Source organism: Lissotriton vulgaris, chromosome 5 (genome assembly GCF_964263255.1).
Source record: "Lissotriton vulgaris chromosome 5, aLisVul1.2, whole genome shotgun sequence".
Lineage (NCBI taxonomy): Eukaryota > Metazoa > Chordata > Amphibia > Caudata > Salamandridae > Lissotriton > Lissotriton vulgaris.
Window position 1 is genome coordinate 1679274250 of NC_141693.1, and position 20434 is coordinate 1679294683.

The 20434-nt window shown below is 47.2% G+C and overlaps 1 protein-coding gene across 2 annotated transcripts in view; it reads right to left on the reverse strand.

Annotated features, from left to right (window-relative positions):
• Window positions 1–8305, reverse strand: part of MAP3K3 (mitogen-activated protein kinase kinase kinase 3) — a 1347292-nt gene extending 1338987 nt beyond the window's left edge. Inside the window, exon 1 of one of the 2 annotated variants that reach the window (XM_086923814.1) lies at window positions 7918–8305. In XM_086923814.1, coding sequence (XP_086779940.1) covers window positions 7918–7921 — 4 coding nt within the window. In that variant the 5' untranslated portion in view covers window positions 7922–8305. The remainder of the gene's footprint in view (window positions 1–7917) is intronic. The other variant, XM_086923815.1, reaches the window with a different exon arrangement.
• Window positions 8306–20434: the final 12129 nt, after the last annotated feature.

The window sequence follows — 20434 nt, forward strand, 5'->3', positions numbered from 1 at the left end:
TGACGATAGTCCAGACTTGACGGATGATGATTGGGTGGAGGTGATTGCTAGTCCACGGGGAGCCGCGGTATCCTCTAGATACAGTCTCATCCAGTTCCAATACTTGCACCGCATATATTATAGCCGCCTCCGGAAGATGGGAGTTATACCATCTCCCATACGCTTGCGCTGCGAGAGGGAGGAGGGGGCTTTCCTCCACACTGTGTGGAAATGCTCAGCATTACAGCCTGTCTGGCGCGGGGTGTCGTCATGCCTTGGGGAGGTGCTGTCCTGCAACTTGCCACTCAACCCCGGCTGATCCTGCGCCATAGTACGGAGGACATTACAAAAAACAATTTGATGGACAGAATGTAGATCAATGTCTTACATTCACCCCAGTACAAGGATCTGGGCCTAAATCCATCGTTTTTTGCACTCCACACCACCCTGGGTTAGATAATGGCTTTATGCAAATCAGCTCTGACCCTGTGCCCCATGGGAACAGTCCAGTCCGAACTACACAGCCATATCTTTCCCAGACCGGAATCAAGCATCCGAGGACCGGACCGGTTTCGAGGTAACACCTCTCATCAGCCCGGCTAGCTTGACTCCAGTGGTGTGGAGGCTCTGGGACCCACGTCTGAGCTACCCCAGTACACTCAGGGAGAAAATGACAAAAAACAATTTGATGGACAGAATGTAGATCAATGTCTTACATTCACCCCAGTACAAGGATCTGGGCCTAAATCCATCGTTTTTTGCACTCCACACCACCCTGGGTTAGATAATGGCTTTATGCAAATCAGCTCTGACCCTGTGCCCCATGGGAACAGTCCAGTCCGAACTACACAGCCATATCTTTCCCAGACCGGAATCAAGCATCCGAGGACCGGACCGGTTTCGAGGTAACACCTCTCATCAGCCCGGCTAGCTTGACTCCAGTGGTGTGGAGGCTCTGGGACCCACGTCTGAGCTACCCCAGTACACTCAAGGAGAAAATTACAAAAAACAATTTGATGGACAGAATGTAGATCAATGTCTTACATTCACCCCAGTACAAGGATCTGGGCCTAAATCCATCGTTTTTTGCACTCCACACCACCCTGGGTTAGATAATGGCTTTATGCAAATCAGCTCTGACCCTGTGCCCCATGGGAACAGTCCAGTCCGAACTACACAGCCATATCTTTCCCAGACCGGAATCAAGCATCCGAGGACCGGACCGGTTTCGAGGTAACACCTCTCATCAGCCCGGCTAGCTTGACTCCAGTGGTGTGGAGGCTCTGGGACCCACGTCTGAGCTACCCCAGTACACTCAGGGAGAAAATTACAAAAAACAATTTGATGGACAGAATGTAGATCAATGTCTTACATTCACCCCAGTACAAGGATCTGGGCCTAAATCCATCGTTTTTTGCACTCCACACCACCCTGGGTTAGATAATGGCGTTATGCAAATCAGCTCTGACCCTGTGCCCCATGGGAACAGTCCAGTCCGAACTACACAGCCATATCTTTCCCAGACCGGAATCAAGCATCCGAGGACCGGACCGGTTTCGAGGTAACACCTCTCATCAGCCCGGCTAGCTTGACTCCAGTGGTGTGGAGGCTCTGGGACCCACGTCTGAGCTACCCCAGTACACTCAAGGAGAAAATTACAAAAAACAATTTGATGGACAGAATGTAGATCAATGTCTTACATTCACCCCAGTACAAGGATCTGGGCCTAAATCCATCGTTTTTTGCACTCCACACCACCCTGGGTTAGATAATGGCTTTATGCAAATCAGCTCTGACCCTGTGCCCCATGGGAACAGTCCAGTCCGAACTACACAGCCATATCTTTCCCAGACCGGAATCAAGCATCCGAGGACCGGACCGGTTTCGAGGTAACACCTCTCATCAGCCCGGCTAGCTTGACTCCAGTGGTGTGGAGGCTCTGGGACCCATGTCTGAGCTACCCCAGTACACTCAGGGAGAAAATTACAAAAAACAATTTGATGGACAGAATGTAGATCAATGTCTTACATTCACCCCAGTACAAGGATCTGGGCCTAAATCCATCGTTTTTTGCACTCCACACCACCCTGGGTTAGATAATGGCTTTATGCAAATCAGCTCTGACCCTGTGCCCCATGGGAACAGTCCAGTCCGAACTACACAGCCATATCTTTCCCAGACCGGAATCAAGCATCCGAGGGCCGGACCGGTTTCGAGGTAACACCTCTCATCAGCCCGGCTAGCTTGACTCCAGTGGTGTGGAGGCTCTGGGACCCACGTCTGAGCTACCCCAGTACACTCAAGGAGAAAATTACAAAAAACAATTTGATGGACAGAATGTAGATCAATGTCTTACATTCACCCCAGTACAAGGATCTGGGCCTAAATCCATCGTTTTTTGCACTCCACACCACCCTGGGTTAGATAATGGCTTTATGCAAATCAGCTCTGACCCTGTGCCCCATGGGTACAGTCCAGTCCGAACTACACAGCCATATCTTTCCCAGACCAGAATCAAGCATCCGAGGACCGGACCGGTTTCGAGGTAACACCTCTCATCAGCCCGGCTAGCTTGACTCCAGTGGTGTGGAGGCTCTGGGACCCACGTCTGAGCTACCCCAGTACACTCAGGGAGAAAATTACAAAAAACAATTTGATGGACAGAATGTAGATCAATGTCTTACATTCACCCCAGTACAAGGATCTGGGCCTAAATCCATCGTTTCTTGCACTCCACACCACCCTGGGTTAGATAATGGCTTTATGCAAATCAGCTCTGACCCTGTGCCCCATGGGAACAGTCCAGTCCGAACTACACAGCCTTATCTTTCCCAGACCGGAATCAAGCATCCGAGGACCGGACCGGTTTCGAGGTAACACCTCTCATCAGCCCGGCTAGCTTGACTCCAGTGGTGTGGAGGCTCTGGGACCCACGTCTGAGCTACCCCAATACACTCAGGGAGAAAATTACAAAAAACAATTTGATGGAAAGAATGTAGATCAATGTCTTACATTCACCCCAGTACAAGGATCTGGGCCTAAATCCATCGTTTTTTGCACTCCACACCACCCTGGGTTAGATAATGGCTTTATGCAAATCAGCTCTGACGCTGTGCCCCCAGGGTGGTGTGGAGTGCAAAAAAACGATGGATTTGAGCCCAGATCTTTGGACTGGGATGAATGTGTGACATTGATCCACATTCGGTACATCACCTGTTTTGTTTGCAAATACCGCCATAAGTGCGCTGGGGATGCTCAGACGTGGGTCCCAGGCACTCCACACCACTGGAGTCAAGCTAGCCGGGCTGATGAGAGGTATTACCTCGAAACCGGTCCGGTCCTCGGATGCTTGATTCCGTTCTGGGAAGGACATGGCTTTTGTAGTTCGGACTGGACTGTTCCCATGGGGCACAGGGTCAGAGCTGATTTGCATATCGTCATTGTCTAACCCAGGGTGGTGTGGAGTGCAAAAAAACGATGGATTTGAGCCCAGATCTTTGGACTGGGATGAATGTGTGACATTGATCCACATTCGGTCCATCACCTGTTTTGTTTGCAAATACCGCCATAAGTGCGCTGGGGATGCTCAGACGTGGGTCCCAGGCACTCCACACCACTGGAGTCAAGCTAGCCGGGCTGATGAGAGGTGTTACCTCGAAACCGGTCCGGTCCTCGGATGCTTGATTCCGTTCTGGGAAGGACATGGCTTTTGTAGTTCGGACGGGACTGTTCCCATGGGGCACAGGGTCAGAGCTGATTTGCATATCGCCATTGTCTAACCCAGGGTGGTGTGGAGTGCAAAAAAACGATGGATTTGAGCCCAGATCTTTGGACTGGGATGAATGTGTGACATTGATCCACATTCGGTCCATCACCTGTTTTGTTTGCAAATACCGCCATAAGTGCGCTAGGGATGCTCAGACGTGGGTCTCAGGCACTCCACACCACTGGAGTCAAGCTAGCCGGGCTGATGAGAGGTGTTACCTCGAAACCGGTCCGGTCCTCGGATGCTTGATTCCGTTCTGGGAAGGACATGGCTTTTGTAGTTCGGACTGGACTGTTCCCATGGGGCACAGGGTCAGAGCTGATTTGCATATCGCCATTGTCTAACCCAGGGTGGTGTGGAGTGCAAAAAAACGATGGATTTGAGCCCAGATCTTTGGACTGGGATGAATGTGTGACATTGATCCACATTCGGTCCATCACCTGTTTTGTTTGCAAATACCGCCATAAGTGCGCTGGGGATGCTCAGACGTGGGTCCCAGGCACTCCACACCACTGGAGTCAAGCTAGCCGGGCTGATGAGAGGTGTTACCTCGAAACCGGTCCGGTCCTCGGATGCTTGATTCCGTTCTGGGAAGGACATGGCTTTTGTAGTTCGGACTGGACTGTTCCCATGGGGCACAGGGTCAGAGCTGATTTGCATATCGCCATTGTCTAACCCAGGGTGGTGTGGAGTGCAAAAAAACGATGGATTTGAGCCCAGATCTTTGGACTGGGATGAATGTGTGACATTGATCCACATTCGGTCCATCGCCTGTTTTGTTTGCATAGTACGGAGGACATCAGAGGGAGCCGATATAAGCAACACCTATTGTTCTTGGCGCTTACAATTGCTAAGAGGGACATAGCCCAGCTATGGAAGGATACCTCGCCACCAAAGATTGGGAAATAGAGGCAGGAGCTCGATAAGTGTATGGGTACGGAAATGGCTGTGTTCCAAGTGAGGGGCTGTCCCGTAAAATACAGAAAGATATGGTCTCGGTGGGCTGCGTACCGTGGCATTAATCTTGCCCCTCTTCCTTCACAAGCCCTGAAGAGATGATCTTATGAGACAATTGTGGGTCCAAATGTAAGATATGCTTGTACCCCTTTTTTTTAACCTAATAGGGGTATTGAGTGTTGCTTGCCTTTGTCGGGGGTAGGGGGGGGGGTCGCTGCGTACAGTTCTCCGTTTGTTTTCTTTTGTTTGTAGATAAACTGTACCAGCTGAAATCTCCCATGCTACCTTTCCCTTCAATAATTTGTTCTCAAGTGGATAATGTGGGCGTTTGCCCAAGTGGTACTGTGAAAATCTCAATAAAATATGTTATAAAAAATTTTTAAAAATTACTTCGAACTTACATTTTGTTTAATATTTGTTACTGCGTTGTTCACTTTCTAGAATGTTTTACAGACCTTCACTAACTTACTGCCTATTAGGTTTTTAGGTCGAGCCTGGCGCAGCGCGCATACGCTGCTCTAGGAGAAGGCCTCTTGGAATCACTTAAGACTTTCTGCAAACTCTGTGTGTGGTGTTCGATTTTCCACACATGATATTGGCCTTTGTGAGTGGCTTGCAAAAATGAAGGCACGCAATTCGCCAAAGCCTGGTGCATGTCCTACCTTTTCTGAAAATGTTTACACCCACAGCGTTTAGCTGTCAGGAGCAAGCAGTGGCGCGCAGCGTGCCATCTGTTTTGGATCATGTTTCATTTCAAGACCTTGCAGCTTTCCCTACAAGGCACGTCTCCTTAACCCCGGCCAAGGGACAAACCCCACTGCCACAAGAGTGAGCGCTTCTTTTCCAGCACTCACATTCATGACAATAAGATACTAACAAGGCGCGTCCCCTCCACCCCAGCCAAGGGACAGACCCCACCGCCACAAGAGTGCGCGCTTCTTTTTCCAGCACTTGCATTTCATCTATGTCAGCACTCTCTTCCTACACCATTATCTTTGTATTAGTATGTTATTGTCAAGATATTTGCTGTACTCTGTAGTTGGCCTCTATAGTCGCTTCTTTTTCGGTACCATCTTAAAAATAGACAGCACCTTTTAACATTAGCATTTTTTCATCACTGTGGTGCGCGCTTCCTTTCACACCTCTGCCAATCTGTGGTGCCTGCTACCTTTGACATCTCTGCATAGTGCACAGCTGTTGTGCGTGCTTCCTTTCCCCACATTGCTTTTCGGACTCGCTCGATCCAGGGGCGTAACACAGGCCCTTGCTGAGGGCTTAATTTGAGTCGGCGTCTGCCGGTGCGCACATGGACACTTAATTATTAGCACTTGCTTTTGGTGCGTGCTTGCTTGCACCGGCTGCTAAATAATGCCTCTACGCAGCTGTGGTGTGTGCTATCTTTCACATCTCTGCACAGTGCACAGCTGTGGTGTGTGCTTCCTTTCCACCATTGCACAGTACACAGCTTAAAAAATGACCGTACCTTTTAACATCTGCGTTTTTTCAACACTGTGGTGCGCGCATCCTTTCACACCTCTGCGCAGCTGTGGTGTGTGCTACCTTAGCCATCTCTGCACAGTGCACAGCTGTGGTGGGTGCTTCCTTTTCCCTATTGCACAGTACACAGCTTAAAAATGGACCGCACCTTTTAACATTTACGTTTTTTCATCACTCAGCACCACCTCAGCATCACTCAGTACCACCTGTGTATCACTCAGCATCACATAAGCATCACCTCGGAACCAGCACCACACCACTTCAGCATCGCCTCAATATCATTCCGGAGCACCTGAGCATCACCTCCACTACTACTTAGAACTACCACAGCATCACTCCACACCACTTTAGTTTGGCATAAAAATTTGACATTTATTAATTCTCCACAAATAACTCTCCACTGCGATCTAATTAAAATACTATTTCACAACATCCACCCTCCCGTTGTTTATATCCCACACCTAACCATAAAAACTATAACAAAAATTAATAACAAGCAAGGAAAAATTGACAGCATTGCATAAACAAATATACTAGAACGTTTTTTGTATTAATTTTGGTTTTTAGTACAATACTTCAGCTGTATATAATGTTTTTTTCTGTTAGATATAAGGTGACAGAAAAAGTTATAACACTTTTTTATTATAACATACATTTTAAACATGCTGCACAACATTCACAATGCTCTACAACACATATTAAAAACGTTAACAAAGCCAATAGCTCTGTCTTAACACTTATAACGCCCCAAAGGTGAAACCAATTGGATATGCCAATGCTTGTTTAACTATGATACCACCCCTTTTGCCTAGCTTCCTCGCCATCAGTTACCCTGCTCGGTTTCTTCTCTCCATCCGAATGTTGACATTCTTCCCAAAATTGCAGAGAACATAATCATGGGGGCTGGCGGAGAGGGTGGAAAAACATACTTACTAAAGACTTGCCAACCATTCAAACTCTAGTCCTCCTTTACCTACTAGCCCCGTTCTTTCTTAATCACGTTCACGATTAAATTAACTATTAGAGAACTGATATATAGTTAATTCAAACTAATTTGACACTTATATCAAATTGATTCAGTCCGATCATTCAACATTTCTGGTTTAACATTTCTGAAGTTCCACTTATATCTTTCAAATTCATCACTAGGTAACGGCATGGCGCTTACAAAGCGCTACACTGGGCAGAGTCGGTCAGGTGTAGCAAGCAGCCTGGTGCCGAGCACTCTGCAGCGTGGAGTAGTCGGCCCAGGTTTTGGTGATACGACCGCATACTGAAGACTATAAAGAACGTGCAAGGTAGAAAAGGACGTTGCGCCATAACAGAAAGATATGTTAGCAGTTTCACATTCACAAGTATCGGGAGATTAGAGTGGTTTCCAGTGTTCTGTGCACTTTCCGTGCTGCCTAAAGTTGTGTCCCATTGCCTAAAGTGCAGTTCTCCGAATTCAAAGTGTTTACTACCACCATCTAAATTACTCCAACCAAATGTGAAGCGCCGTCTCAAAAGTTTAGCAATCATGTCTATTGTGGTGGCAGTTTCATAAGGAACTGCCTGCGGGCTCACGCTCCCCCAACATCCAATCCAAAGTGCTGTTTCCTAAGGTGTCGCCCCTTGTCCGGTCCCTGTCTGGCGTATGCTCCCTGTCTGCAGAGATGCATGCCCCCTCCGGAGTGAAGCGCTGCCCTTTACGCCGCTTGCCCTCTTCTGTCACTCACCCATTGTGTTTGCTGAGCTGTAAGTCCTGGGAGTCTTTCTGCAGCCCCTCCGCTGTCACCTCATGGGTTTTTTAGTGTCCCGAAGCCGACGGGAGCGATGGCCCATCTCACAACGGAGAGGTAGGCAAACACGGATAAAAACTGTAGACTCCGCTGTTACAGGACAGGTCAATTCTGAAAGCAAGTCTTTGGCAGTGCTGGAAGAGTGTACGATGCACTGACATGCACCTAGTGACGCAGGTAAATAAACGATGCTTCTGCCCCCTCCTAGTGCGCCTCTTCCTGTCACGCGCAGCGCGCTCCCTCGTCTTCCACCGCCGCTCGTGCCCATCGGCTTCTCTAATCTCGGCTGCGCGCTCTGATCTCGAGCGCAGTTGTCACTCAGAATGACGTTGGCTCACGACTAAGCCCCCTCCTTCTTGTTAGTAAATATTTCGTCTCGGGCTTTCGAAACTGTACAGCTCAGAAAATGGACTTCGAAACGGTTCGGTCGCACAGCGTACTTTCAATTGACGGCCATGTTGCAGTCAGGCAACACATTCCTAAGTGTGGTCTAGAACAGTGGTTCTTAAACTTTTGTCTTCTGTGGACTCGCTCTATATCTGTACTGGAATTTAGGGACCCACACAGTAATTACTGGAAGCTGGACCATGGCCTAAGCAATTTCATTGATTTGAAGTGCAGAACATTAGACACATTTACAGAAACGAGTACACAAATTATGAAATGTTTTTATTTACTTCACAAACAAATATAAAACAAAAATCAACATTTTAATTTACAGTTCTTTAGACACCAAACTCAACATACCAACTTACTCTCAATTGAAAGTCAGCTTTCCCGTCATCGCCAGGAAGAGGCAGGCCACCCCTCCTTCATCTGCTTACAAGGTCCTCCAAAAGGTACTGTTGCCCTTTTGCGTTACTATAAGTATAGGTGCTGCCCTGTGACTTGTAAATTATGAATGTTCCCTACTCAGATAGACAAAAGAGTGACTAACTCGTTATTATTTTCTTGTTCTTGAAATACATTATGGATTAAAGACTCTGGCCTGAGTGTCTGGACTTTTACATTGTATCTCACATTTTATTGATATCTCAATGATTGACAGTTTTTATTTTTAGTCATCAAATAGAACATAAGCACCTAGCACTTTCCGAGGATTGCAACAGCGGCTCTGAGGAGCATTTTTTAGCTATTTTAAGTAACTCGTGTCCCAGTTCTGATTTGCATTTTTGTACATTGCTTGTTGCACATTTGTATATTGTACCAAGGATTTGGGCTCCTATAGCAGGTTTGCATTTTAATAGGGGCTGGTGTAATCTCCATAGGGTGTCTTTAGAACAACAAATATGAGCATGCGGAAAATAATTGTGGTTGGTACATTAGATGCCTTCTAAAGAAAAGCCATCAATGTAGTGGCGCACTAGTTGTTGCACGTCACGTAACGACGTGACGTGCAAGCGGCCATTTTGGGATGATGCGCGTGCATCTCATTAGGAGGCGCGAACGCATACCGGCAGCAGCGCCGGCTCGGCGCTCTTTAGGGAGTTTGTATGTAACTAATTAAATAACGTTTACCAGTTACCTGAGTGCAGCGATTTATTGATAAACAGGTACTTTACAGTGGCGACGAGGTCGGAAAGCCACCACCAGGCACCCCTGAAGAAAAAAAAAAAAACGGACCCACCACGAGGATACAGTGAAGGACACAGCTTCATACCAGTGAGCCCAGACCCTGATAGAGGTCTACTCAGCACGGACAAGCGGCCAGGACGACCACAAAGTGGACAGAACTCGCACAGGAGCCTCAAACCAAGGTACTAACCCTAAAGAGCGTGTCAGAGCCCATATACACCATGAGAGAGTAAGCAGCAGGCCAGTAGCACAACAGGCCAACAGCATAGAGACACTAAAGAGGCAAGAAACAGGATCGCGCCAAAACAAACCAACCACCTTAGTTGAGAATTAGCGCTGGCTACCCCAAAGGAGGGGGAGGGGGCTGACTCAGATAGTCCCCAGTTGCAACCAAAGACAGAAGAAACGGACAGCACACCAGGTAGCCCCAGTAACAAAGGGGGCGCTAGACCCAAAATTAAGGAGGAGAAAATGAGCACACCAGCAGGATATGCGATAGCACCAGTCCAATTTCTGCCCAAGCCAGGAGAACCACTAATGAAGTGGGAAGACTGGAGAGAATATATAGACAATTTCATAGGGGTCCTGGAAGACGAGAGTGAGGAAGGATTCAACCCTAAAAGGAAAAAGCGCATACTACTACTCAATCTAGGACCAGAAGGACTCAGAATATACAAAAGCCTGGTACCCAAACAAAGAGGAAGCACAGACGATGATGTTTATGCCCATGCCATAGATGACCTGAACGAACACTACCGGCCCACGGTATGTGTGTCAGTCGACAGATTCAACTTCCAGCAGAGGAGACAACAGCCGGGAGAGACGGTAGAAGAGTATGTGGCTGCCCTGAAGAAGCTGGCGACCACGTGCAGGTACGGAGCATGGGAGGAAGAGTTCATTAAGGACCAGATAGTGATGCACACTACCAGCACGAACGTTCAGGACAAGCTGTGGGCAAGCGGGGATACCACACTCAAGGAAGTAATGGTCATCGTCAAAAGGGCGGAAATTTGCTCGCAGGTGCGCAGACGCAACCAAGAAAGAAACGACGCCCAACACCATGGTAAACAGGGTATACAATGAGGAACCGCACAGGTACCAAAAGTACAAGGGTTCCACCCCAAAGGGTCCCAACAAATTGCAAGGCAACGCCGGAACCCCAGGGAAGCAAGCAAGCAGCGACAACAAGAAAACATGTTACAGATGCGGGAGTTGGTCCCATGAGGCACATGACAGGAAATGCCCTGCGTTCCGGGCCAAATGCATGTACTGTGGCATCATCGGCCACTATGAGAAAGTGTGCCGGAAGAAATCATCCAAGAGTGTAGTGAAATACATCGACCAGGGCGAAGAGGACCAGGAAGAGAACGCGGAAGAAGAGGTAGTCACAGTACTGTACATATACGACCAGGTGCTGTGTGTGGATGGAAAAAGGACGACCAAACCGGTCTTGGAAATGACAATTGACGGAATACCCATAAGTGTAGTAGCAGATACTGGCTCTCCCTACACCATCGTTACGAGAGCGGTATGGGACGAAACTTTCAGACCACAATTGGGGCCAGAACTAGAGAAACTGGACATCCGACCAGTCACATATAACGGCGACCGCATTCCTATGGCGGGATTCCGACCCTTGAAGTTCGAGTTTAGAGGCCGATCAGCGTTCTGCAAACTATATATTTCATAGAAGGGACCGTCAGTCTTGGGATGGCTGGACCAGGGTGACCTGGGAATCAAATTGGATCCAGGAGGCAAAGAACAAATACTGCTCACGGAACCAGAAGAGTGGCCAAATCTAGCCAAGTGGAAAGAGGACTACCCGAAGGTATTCGGAGGCACAGTGGGTAAACTGGAGAGATTCCTACACAAGATAATACTAAAAGAGGGAGCAATTCCAATCGCCCACAAAGTAAGAAACGTGCCCATAGCGGTGAAAGACGCGGTCCAAATGGAACTACAGGACTTGGAGAAAAAAGGGATAATCGAACCCATCACGTGTGCAGAGTGGCTCGCGCCATTGGTGGTAGTCATGAAGCCCAACGGAAAGGTCAGGCTCTTTGTTGACCTGAGAGAGCTAAATAAGAACATAGTGGTGGAGAAATTCCCTCTCCCAAGGATCGATGAAATGTTGGCGAAAACCCGGGGAGTCAAGTACTCCACCATTGACTTAACCTCCGCTTACCATCAAATAGGCCTGCACCCGGACAGCAGGAAACTCACGTCATTCATCACCCCATTCGGATGCTATCAGTTCTGCCGTATGCCGTTTGGTTTGGCTTCGGCGGCCGCAGTGTTCCAGAAGCTAATGCACCAGCTATTTAGGAACATGGAAGGCGTCCAATACTCCCAGGACGACATCCTGGTAATGGGGCGGGACAAGATGGACCACGACGCGAAGCTTGGCAAAGTGCTGGAAACCCTGGAGATCAAAGGCCTTACGGCAGAATGGACAAAGTGCCGACTAGGCCTAGAGTCGGTGACTTATCTAGGCCACGAGATAGGGGTGCAAGGAATCACACCTAAAGCAGAAAATGTGAAGGCAATATCCGAGGTTCCACCTCCCACCACCAAGGAGGAGGTCAGGTCATTTTTGGGCATGGCGGAGTACTACAGCAAATTTGTGGTACACTTTGCCTCAAAAACACACCATATGAGGATGCTGACCAGAGAGAGCACCACCTTCCAGTGGACACCGGAGACTCAAAGTGAGTTTGAGACAATCAAGAAAGATGTTGCAGGAGCGGTACCGCTCCAAGGATACGACCCACAAGGCACAACGGTGCTCACGACCGACGCCAGCGACAAGGGGCTAGGTGCGGTACTCATGCAAGATCGGGGGCAAGGGAAGATGGAGACGATCAGTTTTGCCTCCCGTGCATTGAACGACACCGAAAAGAAATACAGTGTAATCGAAAAGGAAATGTTGGCAGTAGTATGGGCCATGACCAGATTTCGACAATTCTTATGGGGAACCCGATTCCAACTAAGGACAGATCACAAGCCCTTGGTGAAGGTGCTGACGTCTAGTGGGCATGCCAACGCCACCCCCAGAATATCCAAAATGACTCCGAAGTTGCTCGAGTTTCGGTACGACATAGAGTACATTCCAGGAAATCGGAACCGAGTAGCAGACTACCTGAGCAGAGCGGCAGCCATGGAACCCGGTGAGGAAGACCCAACGGGTAAGGAGGAGATGGTAGCTCTCATGGAGGACCAAGAAAGAGCCATCAGCTACCAAGAATGGGCAGAGGCATATGAAGAGGATAGCGTCATGCAAGAAGTGAAGATGCACATCGTGAAGGGTTGGCCGGACAAAAGACAACTGGACGAAAGCCTCAAGCCATACTATGAAGTCAGGGAAGAATTATCGTTAGGTGACAAAGGAGTATTCACGTACAGAGGAGACAAAGTTGTCCCGCCAAGAAGCATCATACCCAGACTGCTATACATCCTACACGAGGGCCACCTGGGTATAGGAAAAATGAAGCTAAGAACAAAACAAGACTACTGGTGGCCAGGTATGGACATTCGGGCAGAGAGACATGTCAGAGACTGTCCACAGTGCCAAGGAGCTGACAAGACACTTAAGCCCTTGCTTCCGGCTCTGGGAAAGTTCAACCCCCCACAGAACCCGTGGGAAGAATTGTCAATAGACATTTTGGGCCCAATCCTCGATGGCCAAGGCATCCAGAAGTATGTATGTGTCCTTATAGATAGATACTCCAAATGGCCGGAAGTAAAGGTTGATGAGGCCATGGACGCGGAAAACATACTGAAATTTCTGTCGGACACATTTGTAAGAGAAGGCATCCCCAAGTCCATCCTGAGTGATAACGGACCCCAATTTACATCCGAAAGGTGGAACAAATTCATGCAGAGGAATGGTATCACAGTCAAACACACGTCGGTCTACCATCCAGCTGGCAACGGCTTAGTGGAGCGATTTAACAGGGTTGTGATGGGAGCTGTACAAGCGGCGATCTCTAGCAACAAGGACTGGGAAAAGGCAATATGGAACATGGTATGGGCGTACAGAATTACCCCCACCGGAACTGGATACAGCCCATTCCAGATATTGAGAGGCCATGAACCGTTCACGCACGATAACCGTGTGTGGAAAGAAAAAATCATTACCAGTGAATGGTCTCCTGCAGTAGTACAAGCCAACTTGGAGAGGGCACAGTCCATCTATACCACCTACTACAACAAACGCAGGAATGTGAAAGGGACAGAGCTAGAAAAAGGCGAGTGGGTACGAGTAAAATTGGCTACACTACAGAGGAAAGGAGACAGCAAATATAGTAAACCCATGCAAGTCAAGGAAGTGTACGACCGCGCGGCCTTACTGAGCGACGGGAACGTGTGGTCCCAAGATCGCATGGCCAGATGCAACAAAATCATGCGATGGCAACAAGAAGGAACTGAATGGGAAGACATGGAGGCAGCAGGCAGGAGAGCCGCAAGCAGAGAGAAGCGAAGGAAGAGAACAATCGGGAGAGAGAAGTGCTGACAATGACCAAGGACCAGAGATAGACACTCGAAGGAGGAGCACTGAGGAGAGCGCGGCTGCGCTGAGAGAGATAAGGAGCAGGGAGGCCCCGGTGACCCCGACTAGGGTAACCCGGAGCGGAAGGACTGTGGTGAGACCCTCCAGGTTTCAAGATTACGATATGGACAGCGAACTGTAAGTGACTCATCTTCTGTTGGAAAAAGGGGAGATATGTAGTGGCGCACTAGTTGTTGCACGTCACGTAACGACGTGACGTGCAAGCGGCCATGATGCGCGCGCATCTCATTAGGAGGCGCGAACGCATACCGGCAGCAGCGCCGGCCCGGCGCTCTTTAGGGAGTTTCTATGTAACTAATTAAATAACGTTTACCAGTTACCTGAGTGCCGCGATTTATTGATAAACAGGTACTTTACAATCAAGGGGTGGTTAAGTTACTTATATCTCGGTGGCAATGGATTGCAAGTTACAGGTGCTCCCAACTACACATCCGGGAATCAGTCTCGAGGGGAGATACCAGATTGGGAATCTTTAATTTTTACAACTTGGTGGCTAGTCCACACGAGGAGTGTAACAATAACAGCCTGAGCGCTATCTTAAAACAATCAAGCGGTGCCGGACTATTACATGTTATGGTCTCCGGTGATTTCAACATACATCCCTGTGGAAACCCGTTTACTTCCTGCATATCGGAGCTGGGTTGCCCCGTATGTCGGATTTTCATTTTGAACACCACTCTCAAGGGGAACTGCTGAATAACCTGTTAAACGAACTAGACTTGGTGGATATGATGTCTCCAACTGACCCATCCACCCTTTTCCTTATACCAACGTTTAAAGGAAATGGAAGAGGATCTTTTATTGATTTTATCCTAATTTCTTCATCATTGCAATCCTCTTTTAACTTTTTTAACATTTTAGCAGTGAATTTAGTGACCACAACCCCCTAACAGTTTACCAATCGGGTCCATTCTTCACAAAAATTTGAGAGGGCGCTAAAAGAGGCATCTTGAAACCGACGGACAGTAAGCGCAGACTAAAGTGGTCCCAGGTATCTCCCAACAGTTTCTACAACAATGTGAGATCCTCTTGTGCCTATGAACTGTCACTATGCACATCCGAGAGGGCCTCCCCCAATGAGATCCTTGGATCCTACGAGATAATAGTGCAAAAAGTGGGCGACTTATTAAGTGTTCTAGCCAGAGGTACTGTACCACATGACCCAAGATGGTTTGACTCCCATTTCTCCAAATCAGCTAAGCGGCTGAGGGAACCCTTGGCAGCTAAACCAAGAGTACAATCTGAGGTCAGTGAATGCCGCAGGGCCTACAAACTAGCTCTGGCCAAACGAAAGGGTGCCTTGAAGGATGATGCTTGGCAGGAGTTAATTGATTCCAGCATCCTGAGGAATAGCGCAAAGTTCTGGAGTGTTGTGAACGGGTCTCTGTTTAATAAAGAAGGGGGCGGGGCCTGGAGGCACACATTACCGAAGAGGAGTGGGTACTGCATTTTATAAACTCTGTTTGACTCCCCGCTGGAGCCCACTTTTAGTGAACCCCGGAGCAACGAGGTCGCTGTGATAAGTTTTGACAGGAGTGAAGTCATGAAGAGAATCCTGGGGCTTACCATCAATAAAGCCCCAGGCCCAGATGGGATCCCTCCTGATTTATTCAAGTCAGACCCTTCGTTCTGGGCCTCGGTTCTCGCATCACTTTTTAATGCTGCTGCAAAAAATGAGTGTCCCCAGTCATGGGCTTCTTCAACCATAGTCCCCGTTTCAAAAAGGGCGATAGAAGTAATACCACTGCTACAAACCAATTTCACTTATTGACTCGGTGGTCAAAGTGGTGGGCAGGGTTCTCTTACAGAGACTAAATACATGGGCAGACGAGAACATAATTATGTTGGATGTCCAGTATGGTTTCCGGCCGGGGCACTCTACTGTTGCCCAGTGCCTCAATTTAGATATGGTATTGAGTAAATACACAGTTGCTCACCCCGGAACCATCCACCTTGCCATCATGGATCTGTCATCCACCTTTGATGGCGTAAACAGGGCAAAGCTGTGGCAGTCCATGAGGGCAATGGGGGTGGAAGATAGTATTGTTAATTTTCTTGAGGACCTGCACTCACCGACCAAAGCCAATGTGTGTGTGTGTGTGTGTGTTTGTATTTATATAGCGCACTTCTACCCTTAGGTCTCGTAGCGCTGTTTTCATGAACCCTTCCTATAAAATGTCCACTCCTGGGCACCCCTAAGGTGAAGCCAGGCATCCAAGCGCTGCTGGGGCCGTTGTGGAGATTAAGCAAGCTATTGCCCAGAGTCACAGAGTGGGACCCATGATTAGACTAGGCACCGAGGCGAGAATTATCAGGTCCGGGGAGATTGAGTCCAAGAGCCGCCAAGGCGGGAATTGAACCCTGGTCCCGGGCCAGACCTCTGCATCAGGGTCTGCTGCTCTAACCATTGAGCCACACTCCTCCACATGTCAGATTCTCACAAGATCTGCAGGTAACAAGGGACTTTGAGATCAAGAATTTTTACATCAATGAACTAGAAAGTGTGCTGTGGGCAACTGGAGCTGACTTTCCTTATGTAGGACGGCGGGGTATTCCCGTTTTGCTTTACGCGGATGACGCCGTCTTATTATCTAGAACTGAAATGGGTTTAAAAACCCTTTTAACTGCATTCTCGGGCTTCATGTCAAAACGGGACTTGGCTATCAACAATTCGAAGTCCTATGTTATGCAAGTGGGGAAACATACAAAAAAGAGTATTCAATTCAGAACTGGCAATGATAAGATCCCCTGTGCAAGTGTTTTCTCCTACCTGGGGGTCTTATTTGATGATCAACTCAAATTGGAGCCCCTAATCCAGAAAAAAAGGGGATGTGACACTGGTTAATGCAGCTATTTTTAATTTTGCCTCTAAGGTGGGGAAGAAACCGACAGAAGCCATGTTACAAGTGTACCAAGCGAAAAGCTTAGCCATAGCAAGCTACGGCAGTGAGATCTGGGGACACTCGGCAATAGAATCCCTCCAGGTAGTGGAAAATTGGTTCTTAAAAAGATTATTATGTGTCCCGAAAGGAACCTCGAACATGGCAATACATGAAGAGTTGGGGGTCTCATACCTATGTGATACTCTTGCTCTACGCCCCTTGACTTTCTGGTTAAAGTGTTGGCTCAATGATGATTTAACCCTTACTAAATTTATCCCAAAAGAATGTTTGACCTTAGATAACATGAACCATATTTCCTGGCTCAATTATATTAAAAGAAGATTTGAGTGGATATGGAGGGGTGATGTATTCTCTAAGCCAGATGTTATTGAGAAAAAGGACTTGGAATTCACCAAGGTAGCCTTTTTGAATCGAAGGTGTGGAGAACGAGAGGCAGTAGAGGCCCGGAAACGGAATGTCCGGGCATATCTTCTTCTTAAATCGACGCCCCTAATAGAACCATATCTTATGGGATCACTGACATCACACAAAAAATTTCTTCTAACAAGGTTCCGTCTGAATCCTTTTCACCTTCTGTTAGCAAGCCCTAAGGGGGCTTCAAAAGGTCAGGTGCTAGTGGCCTGTGGCTGCAACAGCAAGTCTCCTCAGGATCTGCTGCACTTCCTGTTTTTTTGTAGACTGTATGAAGTCCCCAGGAGGCATTTTTTAGTTCCAATTTTAAAGAAATTGAGTTTTAAACAAGTCAGACTAGCACTTATGTATCTTCAACTGTTGAAGGACGATTGTATTATTTTTATTGTCAGGTTTTTAAAGGTATCGTGGAGTGGTGTGGCTCACTGGTTAGAGGCGGCAGACCCGTAAGCAGAGAACGGCCCAGGACCAGGGTTCAATTCCCGACGCGGCAGGGTTGTGGACCAGGGTCAAAACGGACTCGATAATTCTCGCCTCGGTGCCTACTCTAACCATGGAACACACTCGGCAACTCTGGGCATTAAGCTTGCCTCATCTCTACAACGGCCCCACACAGACGCCGGGGATGCCTGGTTCCACCTTGGAGATACCCAGAAAGGGACCATCTCACAGGGAAAACCAGGACGGGTTCCCCAGCGGTCTTCAGCGCCAGGATACTCCATGGAGTCGCAGTGCGCTTTACAAGTACACCCACATTTACATCGTTGAAATCTAGGCACTTTATGGACAGGTAGAGTCTACCAATCATGACAAGATTTTATATGATTTCATGTGTAATAATGGAGCATGGGTTTCCCCTTTTTAAATCATGCCAATATTGTATTATTTTCATGTATTGTATTTGTGTAATTTTTATGGTTTTGCATATAAAAACCGAATAAAGTTTATTGACTGACTGATTGCAAAACGTTCTTTATGAGCTGGAAAGAAATGTCAAACCTGTTAATGGACTTTTGTACAGTAAGAAAAGCCCCTTTGCTATCACCTGCGATTTTGCGAATTACAGGATTTCGGATTTGTACATCTGGCACAAAGTTCTCTAGAATGTTCTTAATGGTTGGAGTGAATGCATTTGCTGAAGAGTGTCCTGACTTCCATATGCTTGGTGCATTGTCGAAGGTCTTTATTTCCAACCAATGGATTTAGAGGCAAGGTTTCTCATGCCTCGGAGGCTCCATGAGCCCCCAGTTTCATTTTGGCGAGGCTTACTGAAACAAGTGCTGACTGCTGACCTTTGTGAGTGAACTGAAGGCCAAGAGACCGTATCCTGGAAGAGTCAGCTCAGCCTTTCATTATTACACTGTCGATTGTTTGAATGCCATTAAATTGAGCAACATAATTGGTGCTGAATGAACAAAAAGTTCATATGAGTGTTGCTGAGTATATGTGAGTGTAATAAGAAGCCTATGGCAACAAAAAAATTATTTTTCATGAATACACCAATTCTATGAAAACCATCTCCGACTACCATATTGTTAATCTCATGTTTATTTGGACTTGGAGCGATCACTTTGGAAATAATTATTGTATGAAAGAAAACAACGAAAAACACACCACTCAGGCAGTCACTAGGTTGGGCACATTAGTTTGAGAACTGCTACACAACTAACAGAGGGGGGGCCATGACACAATTTAAGGATTCATAATTATGGGGACCCTGCTGGAATCTATTTCTAAACTGCAATATACTGATTAGAATACTTGGAACGCTGAGCTACCAGCTCTTCATCCCCTGTCACATGGGTGATATATTTCGCACAGCGACTGAAACCATTCAAAATAAATATTTTTTTTTGGCTTTCCCGTGAATCTAACTACTGCATGCCTATAAGACTATCCAAGTTCTCAATAAAATTTTTGTCACAGTTTTCAAGTGGCCTGTCTCCCTATTTCCTGTTCTCCCATGCGATAAAACACAAGACCAAAACCATAAACCTTCACATTTTCTGTCCAATAATGCAGAGCAGGAACAAACATAGGATATGCAAATACATAACAAAAATCTGTGGGTGAACACCTTGAGATGTGTGTGCACTAAGTGAATTGCAAATAGAGAGCTGACATGAACAAAATTTGAATTTGGGGTAGGGCCTGAGTGTGGCAGTAGCAGATCTGTGGACAAGACATTGTTAATAAGTTGAAAACAGATCTGCAGGTGTTGCAGACTTCCCCTTCCTGCATGAGGCAGGTAACACATATTACACGTGCCTGCGTTGTAGAACCATTTAGGCATTGGTTGTGGGTGGTCATTTCTAACCTATGTTGAGAGGTAAAAATTAAATAATTTACATTTATTTGCACCAGCCCCTTATGGCCATTCAGGGAGAGGAACATCAAGACCTCGTTGGGTGGAAGAGCACAGTGCCTGCAGTGCTGATATGAACAGTCTCTGATGTGTTACAGGTATAAACACTTAGAGGCCTGTTTCCATTGGGTATGTGTGTTTGGCTTGGGGGTCATTTTGCAAGCAGACCAGTTAGAGGACTGGGCACATGTTTGATATGTTTCTAATGTTTTCTTCTCACTTGTGCTTTAAAATGCTATATTTGGACCCCGTGTTTGCAATAATTTGCAATAAATATGTGGTGTAAAAACCACCATTTGAATCAATTTTTTTGAGAGAAAAAATTGCGGGAACCCCCTCCCCTCCCTCCTTCCCCACTGCACCCTCTTTTTGCAGTTCGAGCTCGCACGCTTCGCTCGCTCTCTCCTTATACTAGGATACCGTTTTTCACCGAACCACTTTTAAAATCCACCAGCCGCCACTGCAGGTAATATAGTCAAAATCAATTAATCAATAGGTCAAAACATAAAGCTCAGTTAAAATACAGGATCAATGAAAAGACTCAGAAAGTTCAGATAAGCAAAATTTAGAGTATGAACGAGAAGAGAAATCCGGTATGGATGTGTCTCCTGAAGTCAGTAAGAAAGGGGC